Below are 23613 nucleotides of genomic sequence, written 5' to 3'. Positions count from 1 at the left end.
AGGATCCACGATTTGGAAGTTTCTGTGGAAATCTGGCAGCTGCACCATGTTGGTTTATTTTGCCATGCTAGCGGCACGGCTCCTGGGATGCCAATGACATCCTGTCACGCAATTGGTACACCATTTTGTCCAGACTGAAATATCTCAATGGGCCGAACCCAGTGTCCCCCCTCAGCCCTCAAACCTTGAACCCTCAGGGATTTACTGACGTTACCTGGTAACTGGTTGAGTGTGAGAGGCTGTGGGGGCTTGAACTGGTGTGACTATATATGGGACAGCACTTTGCTGCAACATATCACGTGACTATGACTAAAAAAAAACATTTTGTGTACAATTGTGAGTATTTATTGTACACTTTTTATTCCCTGATTTGATCGTCTTCTAGGCTCTTTCCTTATGAGAGGAGACGTCATTTCAACTAATCTATTTACTCGTTTTTGTCATAACAGCTTCAAGCAAGAACAAAGCGAAATGTTTGATGATTAAATCTGTGTAAGAAAAATATATATACATCTGTATAATTTCTGCTTGCATTTCATTGATTTTATGTTCCGTCATAAATCCTAAATCGTATTTATCGGGCTGAACACACATGTAACAGCATGTTTAAAGTCACATGACTATGAATTGTGCATAACGCTGTAAATCCGTAAGAGATTGGGATTAAAAAACTATTGTCATGGATTATCAATGAATGTTGTCCAGACAACAAATGCCACTTAGGCAACTATAGGCTACGACAAAAAAAGAGATTTCGAAAAACATCTTGATGTAGGAAAGATTAGAAAGTTCAGGAAACAACTCAAAACTGCCAAAAACAAAAATGTTGCTCAATCTTCTTTAATATACATTATGTAATTAGCGTGTAGCTACATTCTGTAATTTTTTTTAAATTAGTGTTTAACGTCGTCACAGTATAGTGGGCTCAGAAAAATTTATTAAAGGAACAGTAATTCGAAACTTGATAGACGTGTGAACACCAGACGACACACACAAATAAATGTTTTATGGGGACTGCCATATTTATTTCCTTTTCCCCGCCCCCACATACATAAACCATATGTGCACCGTAGCCAAAAATGCTTGTATTTACAAAAAAGAAAGAAAAAAAGAATCAATACACAAAATAATTATAATACAACAAAAAAAGAGAAAATCCTTCAGTAATCCTTACAACAACAACAACAACATGGAAAGTACAAACAAAACTTACTTTGAGACACCTTGTAAAAGTTTTGTGCAGATTTTTTTCCCTCAAAAGGAGATACAATGTGTGTATATTACAAAAATCAGATGCACATCAAATATATGCAAGCAGCGGCTTGAATTCTCTAGGTGTATGATGGTAAAAAAAGAAAAGAAAAAACACCACAAGACCTCTGACAAATTATCAATGAAACCTTGTTTTACTCACGACACCATTACTTGCCTTCAGCCATTCAATTGAGCTATTTAACAGTAATTACAAATGCAACATGAGAAATATGTCGTCTTTGCAAGATGTTATTCTGGCGAGCAAATGTACGGTGTACAATTTCAAATTAAAGTGGATCCATTAACTCAAAGGATAAATCCAAACTCTTGTAGTGTGGTGGACTTACAAACTTATCGCCAAAAAAGGCTGAGGCAGATAACTCCCCCGAACTGAATGCTAACGTAGAACTCGGGACCTCATCCTCGTGAATTTCTTCCACAGCTTTTCAGGGATCATGTAGAAACAGCAGCAAAAAAGAGCTGGCAGAGAACACGAGGATGTAGGGGTTATGTCACAGTGATGGTACTTAAACGCAAAACCTAAACAATGAAAATTCTATGGTAAAGCATTCTCGATGATATCCATCCAAAACACAAGATTTGTGCCTGAGGAAGAGCGTTAGCTGTTAGCGTTTTGACATTTGGTAATGAATTGATAACGTACGAGAGCATCATTCCGATTCTGTCAGGTGATCTTTGGCGCGGAGGCCAGGATGTACAGGTGAACATTTCAAAAGGATAGAGATGGGCAGCGCTGCTTTAATAAGAGCAATAGATCGCTAAGTGGGAATAACTCAGCCTGCAGTTATACATCATGTAAAATAGAGGACTCAACATTGTCATAACTGCCCATCTATATAGCTATAGTTAGCATAGAGGTGCTTCCGTAATGTGGCAAGTTGTGTCTAAGATCTAAATATAACTTTAGGGAAAATTTTGGTGCAACATTAACTTAATTTAATTGTCACTAATAGAGATTTGTATGATGCATAAGCGAGTGATCTCATCATGCTTCCTAGAAAAACACTGCCAAAATAAAAAATGTAGTACTGTAAATTATTGAAACGGATGACTGACACAGAGTTGAAAAACTGTGAATTCACTGTTACAGAACATAACAAGTGTATAACCTAATATGTGAAAACTGCAAATAAAAAATAAAATAAAAAAAACATGTTTATGTCCCAATTTGGGTGCATAACAAGCTTAACGCTTGTTTATTCAAAGATGTGTTCGAGTCTGTAAACAAGCTTCTGGAGAAGAAACCCGTCAGGTACTGAGCTTGAGCCGCTGTCAACAGTGTAACGAGTTCACTGTCGTTGGTCCAAAACATTTTTCTCCCACTGCTGGTCCCACATTCAAGGAACCTCCGGACTGTTGTTGAAGATCTGCAATGATTTCTGATCATCGGAATCAAAAAGAATCTGCTGCTGGACAAACATGACAATGTGTTATCATTGTGGTTGTGTGGATACCGTAAATCAATTTGAGAGCAAAGAGGAGGGCGAGAAAAATAGCAGCCAATTAGCAGCTTATTTGACAACCAGTCTTTGTTAAAAAATAATATTAAAACGAAAAAAAACTTCACATAACCTTCTGGCTGGAATAAATGGTGAAATAAATTATGTTTTTGCCAACACGTATATGATCTTGCATATGTGTTCATATGTACTGTGTGTGTGTGTGTGTGTGTCTGCTGATTGTCACTGAGCCGGATCTTTATCCCAGCAGCAGCCCAGACAGGGCGTTCAGGTCTCTCATGTATGGGTTGTCGCTGAGGATGCGGTCGATCCGCTGCTTCTGGTCGGGGAAGATGTCGTACAGCTTTCTCTTCAGCTCCGATGTCTCCCCCGGCGACCGCTGTGGAGGGGGCGAGGGCGAGGGAGAAGGGGAGCGGCGGGGCGGGTGCCATTCGGGGGGACCGGAGTGGGGCCAGTGCACAGTGGGCAGGGGCGTCAGGGAGGCAGGGGGCCGAGGGGCGGAGTGGAGGGCCTGGACGTAAACCGGCTGCTGCTGCTGGGAGGACGGCCGGATGTCTGGCGGTCTCAGAGGGGCAGGAGTGACTGTAGGCCTCCTGGCAGGGAAAGATGGACAATGCCATAAGAATAATCCAGCATCTATTCGGTCATCGTATCATAAGGGAAAGGACTGACATCATGATCACAAAAAAAAATTAAAAAATCAATATCACAGGTTTCCTCCAACCTCACAAAACACATGCAAAACTCACCGGTTGTGTCGACACAGGAAGATGTCGAGGTGAGGTCCGTTTTTTCCCAGAGGGTCATCGGGGATCATGAAGTGGTCCTCCACGAAAGTAAACTGAAGCAACCTATCAGTGATGAGAAAAGAAATATGACCGGTTTACATATGGTTCACAGAGATGATTCTTTTGTATTCCATTTTTTAACATCTAAAAAGGATTAAAAAAAAATGTTAGCCTCAAAAGGGTCAAGGCAAAGAATGAAGGCCTTTGTGTTCGCGTTATCTAAACTCCAAAGTGCAAATGTGCTGAATAATCATCCCTCAAAAACATCCAACAACTAAATATCAACTGATAAAAGAACATCTGTGCTCACATTTATCAAATCAAAGCCATCTGTGCTAAAAGTTGTGTGTGTAACATTCTATGTAAAGCCTTTATCTCACTGAAAAGCAATTAAACATTACTGATTTACAGTAGTAATGAGAAGATGAAAAGCATTTGAAGGTGCAATAATCTTACAAAAACATAATAATGTGATAAACAAACAGAACCCCTACACATCTGCGTGTTAGGAAAACCGTGGCTTCAGACCACCTCTTACCTTTTATGCTATGGTCATTTTTGTTTACTGGTATTTAAGTTATGTCAAGGCTTTGCTTCTCTGTCATGCACTTTGTAAACTTTGTTTTTAAAAAGGTGCTATAAATAAAGTTATTATTACTATTTCAAAGTGGCCTGAAGTTGATCCCCATTATCCAGCCTGGCTTCATAAAAACAGGTCTAACTAGCCTGAGTCAGTCAGACGAGTCCGACCAGGAATTACCCGGTGACAGCAGCGTCACAGAGAATCGGTGACACAGGTTAAACCAGTAGAGCATCTCAATTTATATTCTCTAGCTAATAAATAAAAGATGACCCCCCCCCCCCCATGACATTCGTGACCCAGCCGGCGGTCGGTCTCGGTGGACTTTTCAGCCTCTCGTTGGGTAATGGAACGTAGAACGGATGTCATGTATACAGATTGTAAAGCCCTCCGAGGCAAATCTTGTATTTGTGATTTTGGGCTATACAAAATAAACTGAATTGAATAGAAGTGAATGACTGAGCGTCTGTGTGAACGTTACACACATTTACCTCTCTTGAATGATCTTGCGCCAGGTGTTCGAGGTGTCGACAAAGTCCCTCAGGTTGTCGTTGGTTACTATGATCCCATCTGTTTTTTCTGCGAGGTGGAGGAGAAACCTACAGAGAGAGACAGAGAGAGAGAGAGAGAGAGAGAGAGAGACAGAGACAGAGACAGAGAGAGAAAGAGAGAGACAGAGACAGAGAGAGTGAGAGAGAGAGATTAGAGTAGACACTTTTTCGTTTTGGCTCAAAAGGTTCAGAAGCTCATTCAGGGCTGCTTTACACAGAGGGGAATCCACTGGCAAAAGATTGCCGAGTCAGGATCTGTATTCTGCATTAATCTTTATAAACCCCAAATGCAATATTGCCTATTATATTTGCAAGAACTGACGAAAAAAAGGTTGTCACCTCGATATAACTACTACTGCCTAATGTACAAGCCTTTGGGGGCAGTGCTATGATCAGGGGTTGCTGCAGTTGGTCAGGTCTAGGTTCAGCAACAACCAGGTTCAGCCATGACCAGGTTATTCCATCAATGGATTTTTTCTTCCCCGGTGGCACAGGCATATTCCAAGATGACAATGCCAGGATTCATTGGGTTCAAATTGTAAAAGAGTGGTTCAGGGAGCATGAGACATCATTTTCACACATGGAGTCCAGACCTTAACCCCATTGAGAATCTTTGGGATGTGCTGGAGAAGGCTTTGCGCAGCGGTCAGACTCTACCATCATCAATACAAGATGTTGGTGAGAAATTAATGCAACACTGGATGGAATAAATCTTGTTCAGAAACCTCTTATCGAAACAATGCCACAGCGAATGCAAGTCTGTAATCAAAGGCGGTCCAACGAAATATTAGTGTGTGTGACCTATTTTTTGGCCAGGCAGTGTATTTGCGTATCAATTTTAAAAGATCCAGAGAGATCTGACATTTGGTACTCACAAGCAGGATTCAATTACAGAATTAGAAATCACATCAAACCACTTTATCTGGGATGGGTAAATCTGTCCTTACTCATCTCAATTATGAAAATAAAGCATGACTGTTTTTGGCGATGGGTGGGGTGAGAGTAAGAGACACACTGAAAGATACTTTGCGGTTCAATGCACGGGTTCAGGAGAAGCACGCTCGACTGATTCTCCTCTGTCTACATGTTGCTGTCTGGATGTAAAAAACTCAAGATTGGTGGACTCTGTTCCCTAAGAAGTCCGATTTGATCAAAGGCTTAAGAAAAGTGTGTGTACCTGTCATCATGTGAGGATATCCTCTGGCCACACACCTCTCTGGAGGGAGTGAAGGAGAGCAGTCTCAGGTCCTCTAGCTGGTTTAGAAAATGTTGCTCTGTAATAAGATAACAATAATTCTATTAAAATTACATGATAATATAAAACGGGAAAGGAAGAAAGCGCACACACAATTTGTTTTTGGTCCTGCATGCTCAAACACGAATGCATGTAAGTAGTTTGAAAAGTCAGTTGGAAGGTCTAACCCTATAGCAAAGGGCGCCTTTAAGTGTCGAATGTGATCTGAAATTGTCTAGTTTTTAAATCACTACGAGGTCTGAAATGAATATGTATGAAATGATATTACATTCATACTTTTAACAGCATACATGTAACATGTAAAAGCAAGCGTTAGAACTGTTTTTTTATATACTCCAGTTTACTATTTCACTTTTGAACCCCCTTAAAGCTCAAAGGCAGGACTTAAACATGCTAATTTTAATTAACACACTCAACACGTAATTAGAAAAAATTACGACAGCCCTGTATGAGCATGCACACGCGTGTACCTGTTGTAAGTCGGTCTCTCTTCTGGCGCCACTGGGGGACAAAGACTGTGATCTCCCGGTGACCCAGTCGCCAAAAGGTCTCCACAGCCAGAGCTATTCCTCGACAGGAAAAGAACCGATGAAGGCCGTGACTGCAGGGACGAAGAGGAAAGAGGCACAGTGAGATGAAGGGACATTTGGATGCTCACTCTATCATGTCGTTTGGGTATCGGATCGTAATCTGACCAAGCCACATCTTTGTCAATGGCACTATGAAAAATGTCTGCATTTCTGTTGTGAGAAATATTCAGAGGTCTTAGGCAACAGACATCTTCGGCCTTATGTCACTATAAAAAAAAAGTAAATACAATGTGGGTTAAAGGGAGCACTGGTATCGTATTGGCACTTGCATTGGTAGATAGTATGAGTTGAGGTGAATTGTATTAGGAAAGAAAAGATTATATCAGTCCATCCCTACGTACCACATCATCACAAGTCAACAATGCTAAAGATGACATAACACTGCGAGCGACAAAGCTACATAAATCCAGTAACGTTGTCGCAGAGTTGCCGCTGAAGTGTTGTTAAAGCAAATAAAATGTAATCCAATCCTGTTTTATTGATGCGACAAAGTCAAAGGAATTAAGAATTCTTAAAAAATGTGCAGGTCTGTCAAACTGGTGTTAATGGTAAATAATGGCAAACCCGGCAGTTGTTCTCATGGTGCTCAATACAAAATAGCAGCCAAACACACACACAGTGCACGTCAACAGCGACAATCTGGGTCAGCTGATGGTGTGAGGTGCACCGTGTGTTTGGGCCTTTACGCGCACGTCAGACAGCTGTAGTACAACAAATAGGTTGCTAGGACAGAAAACCGCAAAAAAACCAAAACAAACACCAACAGAGATGAGAAACTCCCTGAGAGCAGCAAGCCTCACCGAGCAGGAAGCGGAGTGCTGCAAGCCAGTGACACCAGTGACGTCCTCTGCAATTATTTGTTTTCAAATGTTCATATGAATGTCTTAGTATATTTGATGCTCTCAGGTGTGTGTTGAAGGACAGTTTGCCTCATTACGACGCCTCAACCCTTTCACCTTATTGTTTTTTTTTTGACTGTGCTTTGAATCTTAAATGACATTACGATCACCTCAAAGCAGAAAACCAATGGCCGGCGAGATATACCGACCCATAAGAAGGGCGAGTCTAAAAAGCCAAACTAGTAATTGAAAAACTGATGTAAATTACAAAACTCTTCTGAGAATTCTTTTTTCTCTCGTTTTTTTTCTCTTCATGAGCATTTCTGGCAGTTATGTCACTACTGGCAACTTCACTTTCGCTCTGGGTACGAACTTGAGATCTGAGATCTGAGAGAGAGAGAGAGAAAACTCAAGGGAAGTTCCATCAACTGTTGAAAAAGATAGTGATAAGGAACCCGAGCAGTAAGAGATTATGCAACAAGTAAAATATCTGTGGAAACCTGGACATCAATTTGAAGCAGTTGTTGCCTTTTGTTTCCAATAAAAGTAAACAAAAAGAAGAAACTGAACACTGCAATTAACTGGATTCATGAGATCTCCAAAAATATTTTAAATATTTGGTTGCCTTGGTGCTGTGTTTTCAGATTGCAATTGTCCGGTCATCCCATGTTTTTGTTTAAGCCGTCTTCTGGAGAGGAGGTGTCGACACCGGCGGAAAGAGGGAGGGAGAGTGGAAGTGACCCAGAACCAAACATGAAAAGAAGTGGTCGCACAAGAAGAAGTCAAGATGAAGTCATTCGGGGTTGAAGACTGTGATGACACATTGGCAAAGAGTGTGTAAAAAAAGAAAAAGGCTACACTCAATTCTTCCTTTGTTGCACAATTTCTGTACAATACAAAAAGATTTTTTTACAAGAAAAGGCCTTTCTTCCCAAAAACACCTCCTCATATCCCCACGCCCACCCCACCATACTCATCAAATCATGTTGTTACGACTGTTTTCACTCTGCCGGCTCAACAGTGATGAGTAACAAGATCATGTGAATCCGTGGGCTAAGTTTTGGTGCACCTACACAATAAGGGTTGCAGCTGCCTACAGGTGGCTCATTTATATTGAGAGTAAGACCGAGTGTGTGTGTGTGTGTGTGTGTGTGTGTGTGTGTCCTTAACTGATAATGATGATGGTGATGTTGATGGGAAGGGTGATGGCTTCATGTGCAGAAGGAAAAAAATCATCGAAGGAACTACAGCTCTTGGCATCCATACCAGTAAAACTTTTTTTTTTCCAAACTATTTCATATCCATGTGACAGTGATGTGCAAATATACAAAAACATTAAGAACAAATAAACTATAAAATAGGTAGAAGTAGGTGTGTCTGCACCGACCGCTGCTGAATTTAGTGAATGAATGAACACAACACACGAGAGGATCCCGCCTCAACACTAAAAGCCTGTTATGCACCGCAAAACCCACAATGTAACACAACGAAAAACAATCGTCGATAAAAGGCTGTATGAAGACACATCATACAATCCTGCCACGCACAGGCAGTATGTACACTGGTAGTTCCGTTAGCTGTTAGCGGTTAGCAATTAGCCAAGCACACCAGCCTAAACAGTGAAAGGAAGCCAACGAACGATAGACCCCAACAATGGTTATGAAGCACAAAGAATTCAAAACTCAAGAAGAAACGACAGTGTATGCAAGAGATTGGCTCAAAGTTGTTGTTATATAATACACAAATAAAACTTGACTAGCTGCTAGCTTAGCGGCGACCAAGTTGTGCCGAGGTACTGCAGTGCAGCTGAAACAGAATGCGAGCTGTGGACAGACACAGAGGTGCACACGCGACCAATCGCATAATCCTCCTGACGGAGATAATAGTAACATAAATAATTATTTTTATCATCATATTCATCATTTTCTACTTCAGATTTTTTCTTCAACTAATTTGAGAAGGTTTGTCTTCAAGAAAGAAAAGTCCTAAACACCAATGTTCTGAGCTGAACTAATATTAAGTGCACTAACACACAAAAACAAATCCCCGACCAAAAGCCACAATGCTGTCAGAATGACACTTGTGTCACCACAAGTGTAATAGGTGCCTGGACACAGAAGAGAGAGAGAGAGAGTTTTAACAGATAGTACTCCAGGAGGACAGAGTAACTTGGCTCCCTGTCAGGTGCCGAATCAGTCAAATCATTTGCTTGAAAATAAAACACATAATGCTTTGTTTTTAGTTGCTGAATCCAGATTAAACTTATTTCTGCTTGGTAGAATTCGCGCCAATTTTCTGCCACATGAAAGTTTCTCGTCGGTTTGCAACTTCCACGACACACTAATAAATACATCACTGTTTGGCAGTGCAAAGAGGCCACTGGTAGTTCCGTTAGCTGTTAGCGGTTAGCAGTTAGCCAAGCACACCAGCCTAAACAGTGAAAGCTCTGGGCCTGAGCTCTGGGCGTGTGTCTGGAGTGTGTTGTGCAGACTCACGACATAGCCACGTTGCTGCCGTCGATGATGATGTGCCTGAGCTCTGGGCGTCCGGGCTCATTTGGCAACTTTAGAGTGTAGGGAGTCCGCAGCGACTGATGGAAACGAGCAAACCCCGTCACCGGAGGAGCCGGGGGGTCGTTGGCAGGAGGAGTTCTAGCCCCGACGCCATGGAACCCCATGTGGCCGATGGTCTTATAGGGAGAGGCCAAGGGCCGGGGGATGGGCTGAGCTGACTGAGGGGGGGAAAAATAGAAAGAAATGACTTACAAAAAGGAGGGGATTCATGACACGGAATCTGAAACAACTGCCAGGAATGGGCATGTTTAAGACCTCATTCCCAGCTCTAAAACAAGTACGGTAGACTTTCTTTTTTTACCCGACAAGTGTGTATCAAAGTTGAACAAACCAATTTTAATGGAATAAAACACAGGACAGACACAAGACCCACTTCAATATAAAATGTATCAATCTTATTTTGTTTCATTATTCTTCGTTTCATCCAGAAGTGAAACGGGTTTGTTAAACATTGAGCCTCCAATTAGAAATGATTCATTAGTAGGAATATAAGTTGACTAATTGTGAAGTTTTCAGACACTTTTGGGTCAACTTCCTGGACTTTCCCAGACAATATATTGTGGATCCACATTCAACACACTTTAGGACATATAAAAACAATCTCATACTATATCTTTATTCTAAAAAGGTCAAACCACCAAGAAAAACAAGGAAAAACGCAACACGTTATGTGAGCTGACTTAAAGACAATACCTACACTGGGGGTCGATGCTAAGGAGCTGGTGGTGGCCGTGAGCCACTGAGGCGTGCTGCGCAGCGCCGTCACAGTTTCAACTTTCACCGCTCCCCCCAAAGTCTGAGTCCCACCCCTCGACAGGTAGTCCCTCTGCAAGACTCCGCCCCCTCCCCACGCCAAGTAGTCCGTTCTGGAACCGGACTGGGTGTCCAGGTGTGGCACTGTCATCATCCGGGACGTCCGACTGTCCGCCGTTTTGCTATTAACGAGGACGTCGTCGTCATCGTCGTCATCAATGGTGATAACCTCATAGTTTCCTGCTCCTCCTTGAGCACTGGAGCTCCTCTTGATGGTGATGGCCTGAAATTAGATTAGTTAAGATTATTTTTTTTCTCCTTTGGGAGTAAAACAAGGTTTTGTGGCCCATTGCATTTCAAATGGCCATCGAACATTTCCTAGAGCTTGCACCCAATGCATCCTGGCACATGTTGCACAGCCACCACGGCAATTCAACGGGAGAAATCAGCGTTTAGTGGAGGAGAGACGATATAAGGCTAATAAGGCGGCTTTGAGGAAAACATAACAATGCGTCATGGGAGTTTAGATGTGAGAGCTGCAAATTCCAGAGGTTAAGAGCCGTGTGTTTATATTCGCTGAAATGTATAATGCAAAGAAGCAAAACAATTTTTTTCCACTTGATCAGGGATATAAAAAGGTGGAGCTTCGGCCTTTCCCTCGTTAAAGTCCAAAAAGCTTGCTTGAATTTTGGTGTTTTATTAGAACTGAGAAGCAACTTTCTTCTTTTTTTGAGAGAGAGGTGTGTTACCTGCTGAGTGCTGGTCTCACTGCCGCTGCACTGCCTCCGGTGCCCCAGACCGTTGCTACTGCCTCCATGCTGGTTGGGCTTAATGTTCTCTTTAGACCGGCCCTGGTCTACAAACGCTCTGCTCAGCTCTCTGAATCGAGAGACCATAGAGGAGGATGAAGAGGAGGAGGAGCAGGAAGAGGATGACGATGACGAGGGAGTGTCTGGAGAGCGCACAGAGTTCAATCGTCTTTCCTTTTCCCCCCCGTTTGACCCCTCTTCACATTGTTTTGTTTCCTCAACGATTTTCTCCAGAACGAGGAAGGTATCTTCCGTCTGTCCTGTCTCCTTGACGACACGCTCCACCACTTCCTTCTGGTAACCCATGGTTCTGAAGAAAATTATTTTTTTTAAACGTTGTTTTAAATGGCAGAAAAAGAGAGGTGTTCATATGTTTTGAAGGACACTCTTAAAATACACTCACAAGCCCACATGCACACTGAAAGCTGTTGTTCTTGTCCATACTGGCTACTTTCCAACGCAATCCCAGACAGGGGCCAGTTACACAGTAAAGGTTCACATGGGCGTGGATCTACACTCCAGTGCCATCCCGTTCCCGTGTTTAGTGATATCAGAACTGTTTGAAAGTTCAACCAATGCTAATATGAAGTCTCAGTCAGTACTTTCTTTGTTTTTGTCTCTATCCTCCCGATGCTGTGCAGCAAAGGAAATACAGTTAATTTGCCCAACTTGGTCCGCTGACACTTCATTTTAGCCTCGGAACATTAGAATATATTTTTGCGCAGAAGTTGGACTGTGGATTTTGAGCCCCCACCTCTGACATTGAAATCCATCCACATATGACTGAAAATATGAAAATTCTTCCTTTAAAACATTCAAGGAAAAAAGAGATGAACGATAAGTTATCGAGCACCCTGGATAGACGGACACAAAACCACAAATTGTAAAAGTAAAATTCCCAATGTTATGCTCGACTACATATCCGGTTAACTATTAATAGGCGTTATGTAATCTTTAAACATTTCAAACTATTATGACCTTTACCTGAAGAAATTGACTAAGCAGCGGAGATTGGTTTCTGGGCTTACTGCCTCCCCATCATCCAAGACTCCTTCACTGGAGTCCAACATGATCGTTCCAACTACTGTGTTTGCTTTTCCCGAGGAGGAGGAGAGGGAGGATGAAGCCGAGGGGGTTTTGGATCTGCAGCTGCTGCTGCTGCTGCTGCTGCTGCCGCCGCTGCCCCGGCTCTCCCTGTCCCTCTGTCGCTCCCTTTCTCGCGCTCTCTCCGGCGACTCGTCCCTCCGCTCCAGGGAGTATTGTCTCTTCGTGTCGCGGTTCTCGCTCTCGGACGAGCGCCGCTTGTGCGAGGGCCGAGTGCCGTTGAGCGGCAGGGAGGCCTCGGGACCCAAGCCCGACATTGCCCCTGCCTTGCCGCCTCCAACGACAGATGCCGCAGCGCTCCCCTTCTCCTCAAAGCTGGTGCTGAGTATGCGGTTGGAGAGTTCCGTCACGGGTGTGCTACTCTGCGAGCGGTCCTGGTCGACCTCTGCCATGCTGGGATGCAGCATCTGATTGAGCGGAATTGGGGACAGGAAACATCGCATCACAGTGGTTAGGAAGGACAGGTCAGAGGTCATGATTCATATCGTACTTTCAAACTCAAAGAAGCACGGCAAAAAAGTTTCCAGCTTGATCTAACATGTCCATGGCAGGCCTGATTTGTCACTTGAAAATGTTGGAGATGCAGAACAGGAACAACCTGCCTTACTTTGACGAATACAAATGTGTTCATCATTTACCTTGGTTGTGAACACAGTTTTGATTTTATTAGAATTTCAGAAAATTGACTTATCGAGGCACTCGACTACAGCCAGTGCACATAAACCTTTTACACACAAATATCACAGTGATGATGCAGACTTTTAACTTGAAAATAAAACAATTGATCTCTCCTGGAAAACAAATTTAAATTTACAACCAGTACAAAAAAGCCTATTTGCTTGATTAGTTCAGTCAGGGTGAGATATTTAAGAATGCACATCCTTCGCGCGTCATTATTGCCTTGATTCGATGTACTTCAATGAAATAAGACAAATGGAATCATTGCATCTTAGCTGCAAAGTTACAAATACGCTCACTCTTACGATCCAGAATTTGTCGATTTCTGACTGAGTTGTGGTAGAACGCCATACGGACATATCACCACAATTGGAACCCAGTGGCTACATTTTACCGTTCGAATACCCAGAACCACACCATTAGTATGCCAGAAATTTGTATGTGTATAGTATGTAAAATGCCATAAGATACCAGGATATTCTATTGTATACGGTCACATTTTTCAGCATGCAAGTGGTTATATGGGTTAAAGTGTCAAAGTTTAATATGCAATATTAAATGGAAGTATGTCCCAGATAAATACATACTGCACACAACATTACTTACTTTGTAATGGCAGCTGAAGTATGTACTACATTTTTTGTATGCAATTTGGAACCCAGCCACTGTTTTCTAAACTTATTCAAAGACACTGTAGAGAATTTCAGCTAGACACTGAACAGTGGTTATTGCTGTACTAACCAGGGAGGATGCGTGTGTGGTCGTGGGGCTTTGAGCCAGTCCCAGTAACTCTTCCTTCAGGGCACTGGGCAGCAGAAGAAGCTCCATAATGTACTTGTCATCCCTTTCCTCCACAAAGGACTTGAACGCTCGCTTCACCGTGGGCTCTCTGTCACTTGGCAGACTTCGCTTTTCCTGGATACATTACAAACACAGACTTTAAATGGGACTTTAAATGTAAAGCCTTTTACAACTACTGGATTATTGGTACATGAACAGTCCTCTGTGCACTGAAAAGAAATGACCACCCAATAACTGGACCGAACTACTGCATAGTAAAACCAGAGATCATTTGCACTCCCTACCTGGAACAGCGCTACAAATTGCTGAACTCTGCTCTGGGCCATCACTACGGGTTCAGCCCGGCCCAACAACCGCAGGCGGCCCGGCTCAGGCACCACAACTTCGGCACTTGTGTCGCGTATGAGCCTGTCCAGGAAGAGGCCCCGTGCACCAGCAAAAATACAGTGCATGTCCGCTGGGTACCTCTCTTCTTTCTGAAGCTCTGGGTCACAGAGTCCCCGAACATATTCCTGCACAACAAGTAGAGGAAAATACTGTGATTTTATACGACTGCATTGGAAACAGAAAAAAGCACAATTTTGCAAATACAAAAAATACCTTGTTGAAACAAAAAACAAAAGCCAAACCGGGCTCCTTCGATACAAGATGTTTAGTGACAAATGCTCCTTAAAAATCTACCTGTGATTTCAGCAAAAATTCGGAATAAAGGACAAAATTAAATGTGCAGCATTAGTGCCAAAATTGCTTGCAATACTCTGTCAATTTATGAGCACACAAGCGCCCATGCAACTAGCTTTAGAGCAGTGGAGCTGACAACGCGCTGAAATTAAACACTTGTCAATGATTCAGGGAATCGCCTGACTATGGGAAATGTTCGAATGAATCAGCTGCAGGTGGGTTCGGTTACTTCCTCACAGATACTGTGTCACATTTCTTAAGCACTAATGTGTAAAAGAAAACCCTAAATACTGAGAAAGAATGTATGATGACTCAACAATGACGCCGTGGGACAGAACGAAAGAAAGAACGGGCGTCAGACTTGTAAGAGAACCAGATCACACATATTTAGGAGTGGCTTTTGAAATCAAATGACCAATGAAATGAGTCTGGGTTCTAAGTAGGCATGGCCCTCGGCAATAACCACCAAATGGGCGGATATTGTAGCTGAAATACAACTATTTATTGAAAACTAGTTTTGTTTACATTTTTGGAAGCTAACTCTGCTAGCAGTGAAGTCAGTGTACTTAGTTTTGTGATTAAACTATTCAAGCAAAACACACAACACAGCAAATGGACAAGCCGTAAGAAGCTGCAGTAATGAAATTCTGGTCAGACATTTTATGAAGTATAGAGGGCAATCAGTGTATGTATATATATGTGTGTGTGTGTATATATATATATATATATATATATATATATATATATATATATATATATATATATTTCAAACTTTGGCAAATTATTCAAAGAGAAAGTTACAAACGGGGCTATTTTCAATCACGTACAGTGGTATTTTATCTTTTCTTGTGGGTCAAGTGAGATGCAAACTAGTGAAACTACATTACAAGAAATGTTGTCATGGGAATAATGACAGTGATTTCCCAACGAAAGGGAAGCACCATCTTAGTACGGTCAGGCCGGAAGCCATTTGACTCCAGTGTCATTCTTATCATAACTCGAATAAACTGACAGCAAAACTTACCATTTCCAAAGCGCAGTCTCGGTTGACTGGCAGAGCTTGGAACAGCTGCAAGGGTCTCTTTAGTGTACAACTTGAACACTAAAGAGACCCAAGATGCAGAAGTGTAACAGATGCATGTGAAAATCCCACAGGGATAAATAAATGCCACAGATGCCGACAGCTATTTTGCATATGCAAGTGCAGTGTATAATCTCTAAATGTGTTGCAGGCCCAGCCAGGTGCCTTTAAAAAATAAATAATGTGATCTTGTGAAGTCCACATTATTGTCAGTTAGTGTGATTCAGTACAACTGAGCACTGTTATTTTTTTTAGGGAGTGCTGCCACATCTGATAAAGTGTATGATGCAAAAAAGGAAGACATAAAGGTGCCTGCAGAACTACTGTTATCCCAGGTTCATATGCAGCCGTCCTAGACGTCAGATACAACTCCACAATAAATCAACAACAACACTTCCCGGGCGAACATCCCCAGGAACCAAAATGCTGTACGATTGTCGTTTGTGGTCTTAAAGTATTCATTTATAAATAAGGGTCGTAACTGGTATCACAATACACTGAGGGATTTTAAAACCCCCACAATCAAATGAATTTTTAACTGAGAAAGAAAGCCATACATATGTTGTAATGTCTGTGCGCACCTCCTCTTTTAAAAACACAAACAAACGGAACATGTAAAAATGGTTGTTAAATTGAAGTGACCCATCTGTGTCCACAGGGGTTTTCGAATCATGGCGTAATTTGGTGGCTTCCTTCCTTGCGACAACTGTCTGACAAACACACAATCAAATGTCATGCCGAGATACCACAACGTCAAAAGTGAGGTTTTCGATTGGGAACGGTATGAAAACCGCTGCAGCGGAAACCCTTACTAAGACCCAGAAAGTGGATCACATCACTCCAGTTCTGAGGTCTTTACACAACAAAGAATTTACTTAAATTTCCTGCTGTTGGTTTATAAAGCACTTAATAGTTAAGGGTCTAAATACATTTGTGATCTGCTGCTTTCTTATGAACTATTTTACCTATGTTCTGTTTCAAGAGTCAAATCTAAACTAAACATGGAGAAGCAGTGTTCAGTTCTTCTTGTTCACATATCTGGACGAAGGTCCCTGAAAGCTGCAGGTCCCTGCAGGACCATCGTAGACCTTCAAATCCAGATTGAAGACTTTTCAGTTTGTTGTTGCCTTTAATTGAACCAGATTTAAGGATATTAATCAATGTATGCATCTCACTACTGCATTTTATTTCCTAAACTTTATTGCAACTTAATTTTTTTCCTTCTATTTTTTGCTATCACCGATACTTTCGGTGAATATCTGATCCAAACTGAGTTTATAAAGAGTATGTATAGTTGATATTATGTCAAGAAAAGAAAACACATACACCGTTTGCACTCTGGACGCAGTGGCTAAAGAGGTAGTTAGTGGTAGTAATGTAGTAACTGTATCTAGAAGGTTAAAGCAGCGACCTTTTTAGGCCAGTAAAACAAACGGAAGAGAAAAAGCCTTCTCCATACCTAGTCTCAAACCTCCCGGCTCTGGCGTACAACAGTTAACATTACAGGCGCCAACCGGGGACACCGACACCTGTTCGTTAGCCGTGAACGGGCAGACATTGAGCGGTACCGCCATGAGAGGTGGTTATTTGGGCTTATCTTGGTATAACAACACAAACAAACAACAACTCTGTCTTACTGACAGAGAGTGCAATTGAATGGTTTCACGGGACCTCACCTTTGCTTTGGACACGTCGTCTCTGTTTCCTCCGAGCTGCAGCCATATCTGCCGGGATGTTTTGCTGCCGTGCGGCTGTCCCGTGTGGTCAAGCAGACCAATAATGGTAAATGTTACTTTGAAAACCTGCTCCACCCGAGGCCTGGCGCATTTCAGCTCGTCTTCTTTCTCCTCCAGCACCGTAAACTCGTCCACAGTGGGGTCCTCCAGCTGCTGCCTCCCGACGGACGTAGGGAGCCTGCTGGCCGGCTGCTCGGCGCACGTTAGCTCGGTGCCTCGCCTCATTCCGAGGAGGGGCCGCGTTGTTGACATTGCGGCTCTCGGTCTGACCGTCGCTGCTGACACCGACGTCTCAATATTGAGACCTTTCGGCGCTGTTGGGGTCCTTTGGCGTTGTCATGGTATCTTTTGGTGTGTACTCCAGGGCAACGAGGCGACGTTTACAGTGTCTAACGACATGAACACAGAGGTTGAGCTAGCTTAATAACTCGGAAGCCCCGAATGACGTATCCGGAAAGTCCCAGTGATTGCGTCATCAAAACACGACAATCGTGCTTAGCACGGCTGAGATGCCTATCTGCAGTTGTGAAAGTACTCGAATATTTTATATAAGTGCGGAATGTCATGCAATTTAAATTTGACCAAAATAAAAGTACCTACTTTGTTGACCGCTTTTAAAGATCATATATTAAACAACAGAAAAGGTTACTTGATCCTTAAATTACAATTGGCACTTTTTTAAAATCATCCTTAACCTCAAATTGGATAGTATTTCACCTATGTTTCAGGGTGTAAGTAAAGACAGTCATTGATAGGGAGTGCCAGCATTTGCAGAGCCATTTTTGTTTTGCAGCTGGCTTTCGGCATCAGTGCAAACTCTGGTGCACTTGCAGGAAGAGGTGTTAGCTCTAGTTCATCTTGGAGAGGAACAATATAGAGCATGGATTTTCCTGAACTTGAGGAATCTCTCAGTATGGACCCAGTGTAGCCCTCAGCCTCCATAGCAGGGGTGTCAAACTAATTTTAGTGAAGGGGCCACATGCTGCCCATTTTGATCTCAAGTGGGCTGAACGCATAATAAATAACGACAATGTTTCTCTATGTTTAAATCATTGGTGAAGGTTTTTAGATGATAAACCCTATTTTAAGGTCGTTCAACAATTAACTAGAATTATAAAGACCAAAAATCAGACATCAGCCACTGTTTATCTGCCTGGGCTCTCCTCTGCAGATTACCTCGCTTTGTGACACGTTTGTGACGCCACTTTCATGACATAATCCATATTTAACGACTTCCAACACTATAAGTCCATCCATCCATCCATCATCTTAACCGCTTATCCTCATTAGGGTCACAGGGCGCTGGAGCGGATCCCAGCTGTCAAGGTGCAAAGGCAGGGTACACCCTGGACAAGTCGCCAGTCCATCACAGGGCAGACATATAGACAGACAACCATTCACACCTACGGGCAATTTAGAGTCCAATTAACCTAACCTGCATGCCTTTGGACTGTGGGAGGAAGCTGGAGAACCCGGAGAGAACCCACGCTGCCACGGGGAGAACATGCAAACTCCACACAAAAGGACCTGCCAGACCAGAATCCAAACCCCGCCCCTCCCGGGATCCGAACCACAGACCCTCTTGCTGTGAGGCGTCACTGCTAGCCACTACACCACCGTGCAGCCCAATAATATCAGTGCTCAAGCCAAAGTCAATATGTCAATTACTAGAATTAAAAGACTTTAAAGTCTCTGTAAAGTTATGTCCATGTGTCCATGTGTTAAATGATGGTTTGTCATACTACCTCCACACACACACACACACACACCCTCCCTATTTTTTTTTAAAACAACAAAAAATCTTGTTTTTTAAAACGGACACTTAATTATCTTTGCAACTACATGGAATATTAACTTAATTTAAATTGTTACAATTACAAATCTCTTATGAGAAGATACCAATGGTTTAAAAATACAAATAAAGTAACTGTTAAGTTTAAGTAGTTACGTAACTCCATGAACTTGCCGCGGCGACCGTAATGTTTCACCGAACTCGTAATATGTATCTCTTATATGTGATTTCACGAGCAGACACAGCCACGTATCCGTACGTGCTTGTGGGAGTCTAACAAAGCAACCCATGTCTTTATAAACCCCTTATTAGTACCTAAAGTCACAAAATGGCCAGAGGGTTGTTTTTTCTCTCCAGCTGACATTTCTGAGTGCCAAGGCCTTCCTCAACCATTTTTTAACTGAACGACACAGTTTTTTTTGACTGAAACTCCTTTCTAACAGGCCAAGGCTTTGTTTTACTATACAGATTCCAATTCTTTAGGTCCTAATCTTTCCAAAAAGGTGTCTTATTAGTATGTGGGTTGTTAAGGCCCTCAACCATACAGTTTGAAAAACTCGGAGACTCGCTTCAAGAGGCATTTTTGGTTAATCTTGCTCATAATAATGCTAGGTGTTCATAGTTATGATCAGAATATGGTATAAATTATTATTATTATTTTAAATAAAAACATTTTTGCAGCAAAATTCTGAAAAAAATCATATTGTAACTCATTTGGGATTCATACGATTACTTGAACACATGTACAGAGGGAAAAATGATCGAAAAAACAACAACTATTTATATATATATACATATATATATGTATATATATATATATATATATATATATATATATATATATATATATATATATATATATATATAATAGTTATTGTCCATATATATATATATATATATATATATATATATATATATATATATATATATATATATATATATATATATATATATATATATAGTGTTCATATATATATATCGAGCTTAAAAGGTTAAAATGTGGTGACATCATCCATGAGTGAGTGTCGTGACCTCTGAGTGACTTACCCTGAAAGAAAAGGTGGGAGGGTGAGTGAAACCATGCCATTGCCAGGTGGGTGAGTGTCATCCCACGTTTGTTATTCAGTCAGGTATACACAATATCACAAAAGGCTAAAGAAAAGAAAATATGCTTTAAAAACCCACATCCTCCACTAAGCACAGTCAGAACTCATCCTCTCCACTGCACCTACACTTACAGTAGACCGACACTCAGAAAGGCTCCCTCACCTTGTTCCTCCTTCGCCATTGCTCTTGAAGCGTTCGGGGCCACGGGAACATTTGACCCTGCTGCTTTGGAATATAGCATACATTTTGCAGAGTATCGTCACACTCGTGAAACAACGGCGAGCTACAAGAAGGTCAACGATATGCAGCACGGAAAACGGAAGTCGTTGCACAACGCAAGTATTTTATGATTTCAGACCTTAATCAGGACCAATCTTCAGTTTTACAGTTCGAAAAAAGAGTCGACTTGATGTGGAAAGATAAGCTCTACTCCAGCTGCCATGCCTTTATTTGCTGCTATACGTGCTGAAACATTTGGGGGTAAATGTCTTGAAGGAACTGTCCAAAAATGATCTGAGGGGGGTAATTTAATCTGTCCCTTGCAAAATGTATAACAACTTGAAATAAGTATGAAATAAGATACAAAAATTTGCATCGACAAGCTGTCCGTGTTCAATCTGGTTCAATCACTTTGTGACAGTGTTCGTCGAACAACCTTTCGTTGACCAGAACACACAGTTAATAAAAATCTAACTTCATGTCCTCTTATTGACGTGCGGGATGCTGTCGTGAAAAGGATAAGTCTATGAAGCAGATGATGTTTTTATTAAAATGTCTTCTGCTTCTTTTAGTGAAACCCCCGCCCCATGAATATGATACAGAATTTGATTGCTGTCTGTATGTATGCGTCAGTCATATTATTGTACTTGTGGATTGGAAGAATCTTCCATCTCTGGGTTACGCTTTTCTACAGGAAGCTGTGATATGCATCTTGCTACTCAGGGCCCGAAAGCAACCACGACCAGGAAGCTGTCTGCATCTCCAGCAGCCACTAGATGGTGCTGTAATCTTTGGAATGCCACTTGATACTCTCTTCTGTCTGCGCTCCCTGACGACAGAGAGTAATATCGACTTAAAAATGTTTCAAATCTATATTTTTCATTATTTGAGGTTCAGACGCATCAGCAAAGGAATATTGTCTTTATTAAAGTTCATTGTGATGTATTATGTGGCAAGAGGGGGAGAAAAACAGGAGGAGGTTTTCAGCAATATCCACCGTTGTAGCGCACTGCTGAGTGTTACTGTGGTTTTGGCAGTGCTCCTGTCATGGGCTGTGCTGTCAGTCGACAGAGTTGTTGAAATCCTGCCAGTGGCTGAGTATCAAAGACATCACACTCATCAGTCACATTTTATTGACAAGCAGACAAAAGAATGGCATATCAACTCTTTGTGATTCTAGCATGCAGGACAACATAGCAAACATTTACCAACGTAATTCACTTCAAGTTATTGTCAGTAGAAATATTAAGGAGTCCAAATAGAAATAGGGCTTCCAGTGAAACAAAACACCCTCCCATTGCCTCAGTGCTTCAACAGGGGTCTCCATACTGCAGTTACAGTGTGTGTGTGTGTGTGTGTGTGTGTGTGTGTGTGTGTGTGTGTGTGTGTGTGTGAGAGAACAGCTGTGACTGCCACCTGTGAGGTGAAACTGAGGCTGACCTGTGACACATGCTCCTCTTTAGTTCAACATGACTGTGTGTGTGTGTGTGTGTGTGTGTGTGTGTGTGTGTGTGTGTGTGTGTGTGTGTGTGTGCGTGCGATAGAGGTGGAGAGACACACACGGAAAGAGAGAGAGAGAGATTCAGCGACGGAGACAGATTACAGTATCTTGGGGACCATTTTCAGCCGGAGTTTGAATATCCAAAGGACGACGCAAATTGACGTCCACAGAAACAGGTCTTTATTAATAATTACTTGAATTCTAGCTTGAAAAATGAATCGGAAAGCAAATGTAGCCCGAGAGAAGGAAATTAAAGGGAGCCCAGAGAAAACGGACATTATTTATTTGTGTTTCAGAAGCAGCCCACTTCCAGCAGTAAGTTTTTGTCAGCCACTATTCCAGTGGTGGAAGCTGTCCGTTGCTTTGCTGACGTTTAAGGAGCTTTACAAGCATTTTGAAAAGCTAATTTGTGATCGTGGCGCTAGCAGACACATCTTCTGGCTGCGTTTGCTTCATAAACATTGGCTAAAAAAGCTGCAAACATGCAGTGAGGCACGGTGTTAAGTCCCGGTCACATTGCATTTCGCATACAAGTATTTACTTCATCTCTGTCTATTCTTATGTTGGAGTCACAGGTCCCCCTTTGTTCAACTGATATGTATTTGTTTGTATGACCAATATAGATGAAATGGAATGAGCAGCAGGCAAAGGTGACATGCATCATTTGTTTCATTCATGCTTCATAAAATTGTTGGCTATTGGCTCACAATTAAAGTCCAATCATCAGCTATTGGCCTGTTTCAAAGCAGAATCACAGCAGGAAAAGCACAGGTGTTGATAATAAAATGAATGATTGGCTGAATTCCATTTAGCTGTCTTGGTTTTAAGCCAAGGCTGCAGAAGAATAGTCCAAAAAATTACATCCTGAAGTCTTTTCCTGACCACTGGTCTTCGTCAAGAAGGGGTTGATGGGTTTTGCAGACGTCGCTGGTATTGTACATGATTTAAATAAGCACCATGTCATGTGCCCATATGGAAGGGGAGGGAGGGGAACTCTTCTCAAAGTTCACTGTGTTTAAGTAGTTCAAGCAGTTGTATGAACCCCAAAATACTTCTAATACTTGTGTTATTTTATATCTTTTTTTCCAGAATATATTTGTAGAAAATGTGTATTTAAAGAAAAATCACTTTTATAACATATTTTGATCATATGAAGATCCAGCATGACATAAGCAAGATTTCCCAAAAATATCTTTTTGAACAGACTCAGACTTGTTCCAACTCCGTAGTTAAGGCCCTTACCAACGTCCAACATACTAATAAGACATCTTTTATGAAAGACTAGGACCAAACAAATTGGAATTTGCAAAGAAAACCCCAATAAAACAAAGCTTAGGGGTGTTTCAAAGGATTTTTTTAAAAACATTTTTTTTTTATCAGAAAGCATTGTCTCATTGGCCTTGCTGGGTGTTACAAATTGCATAAGCCTTCCCCCTTTTA

At 41.8% G+C, this 23613-nt stretch overlaps 1 protein-coding gene across 1 annotated transcript; it reads right to left on the bottom strand.

Annotated features, from left to right (window-relative positions):
• Positions 1–999: 999 nt before the first annotated feature.
• On the bottom strand, positions 1000–17989 carry n4bp1 (nedd4 binding protein 1). The gene is made up of 12 exons (XM_068603119.1): positions 17495–17989; positions 14341–14568; positions 13997–14170; positions 12458–12984; positions 11414–11783; positions 10609–10947; positions 9834–10069; positions 6380–6510; positions 5832–5928; positions 4595–4702; positions 3485–3586; positions 1000–3328 (listed from the first exon to the last, which is right to left on the bottom strand). The coding sequence occupies exons 1-12, from the start codon at positions 17804–17806 to the stop codon at positions 2974–2976; spliced, it is 2979 nt and encodes a 992-aa protein (XP_068459220.1). The 5' UTR covers positions 17807–17989; the 3' UTR covers positions 1000–2973.
• Positions 17990–23613: the final 5624 nt, after the last annotated feature.

Source organism: Clinocottus analis, unplaced genomic scaffold (assembly GCF_023055335.1).
Source record: "Clinocottus analis isolate CAN_PGR_092001 unplaced genomic scaffold, fCliAna1.0.p SCAF_6, whole genome shotgun sequence".
In the NCBI taxonomy this organism is placed as follows: Eukaryota; Metazoa; Chordata; class Actinopteri; order Perciformes; family Cottidae; genus Clinocottus; species Clinocottus analis.
Note: the sequence above shows the minus strand (reverse complement) of the source record. Positions and strands in the feature narration are given on the sequence as shown.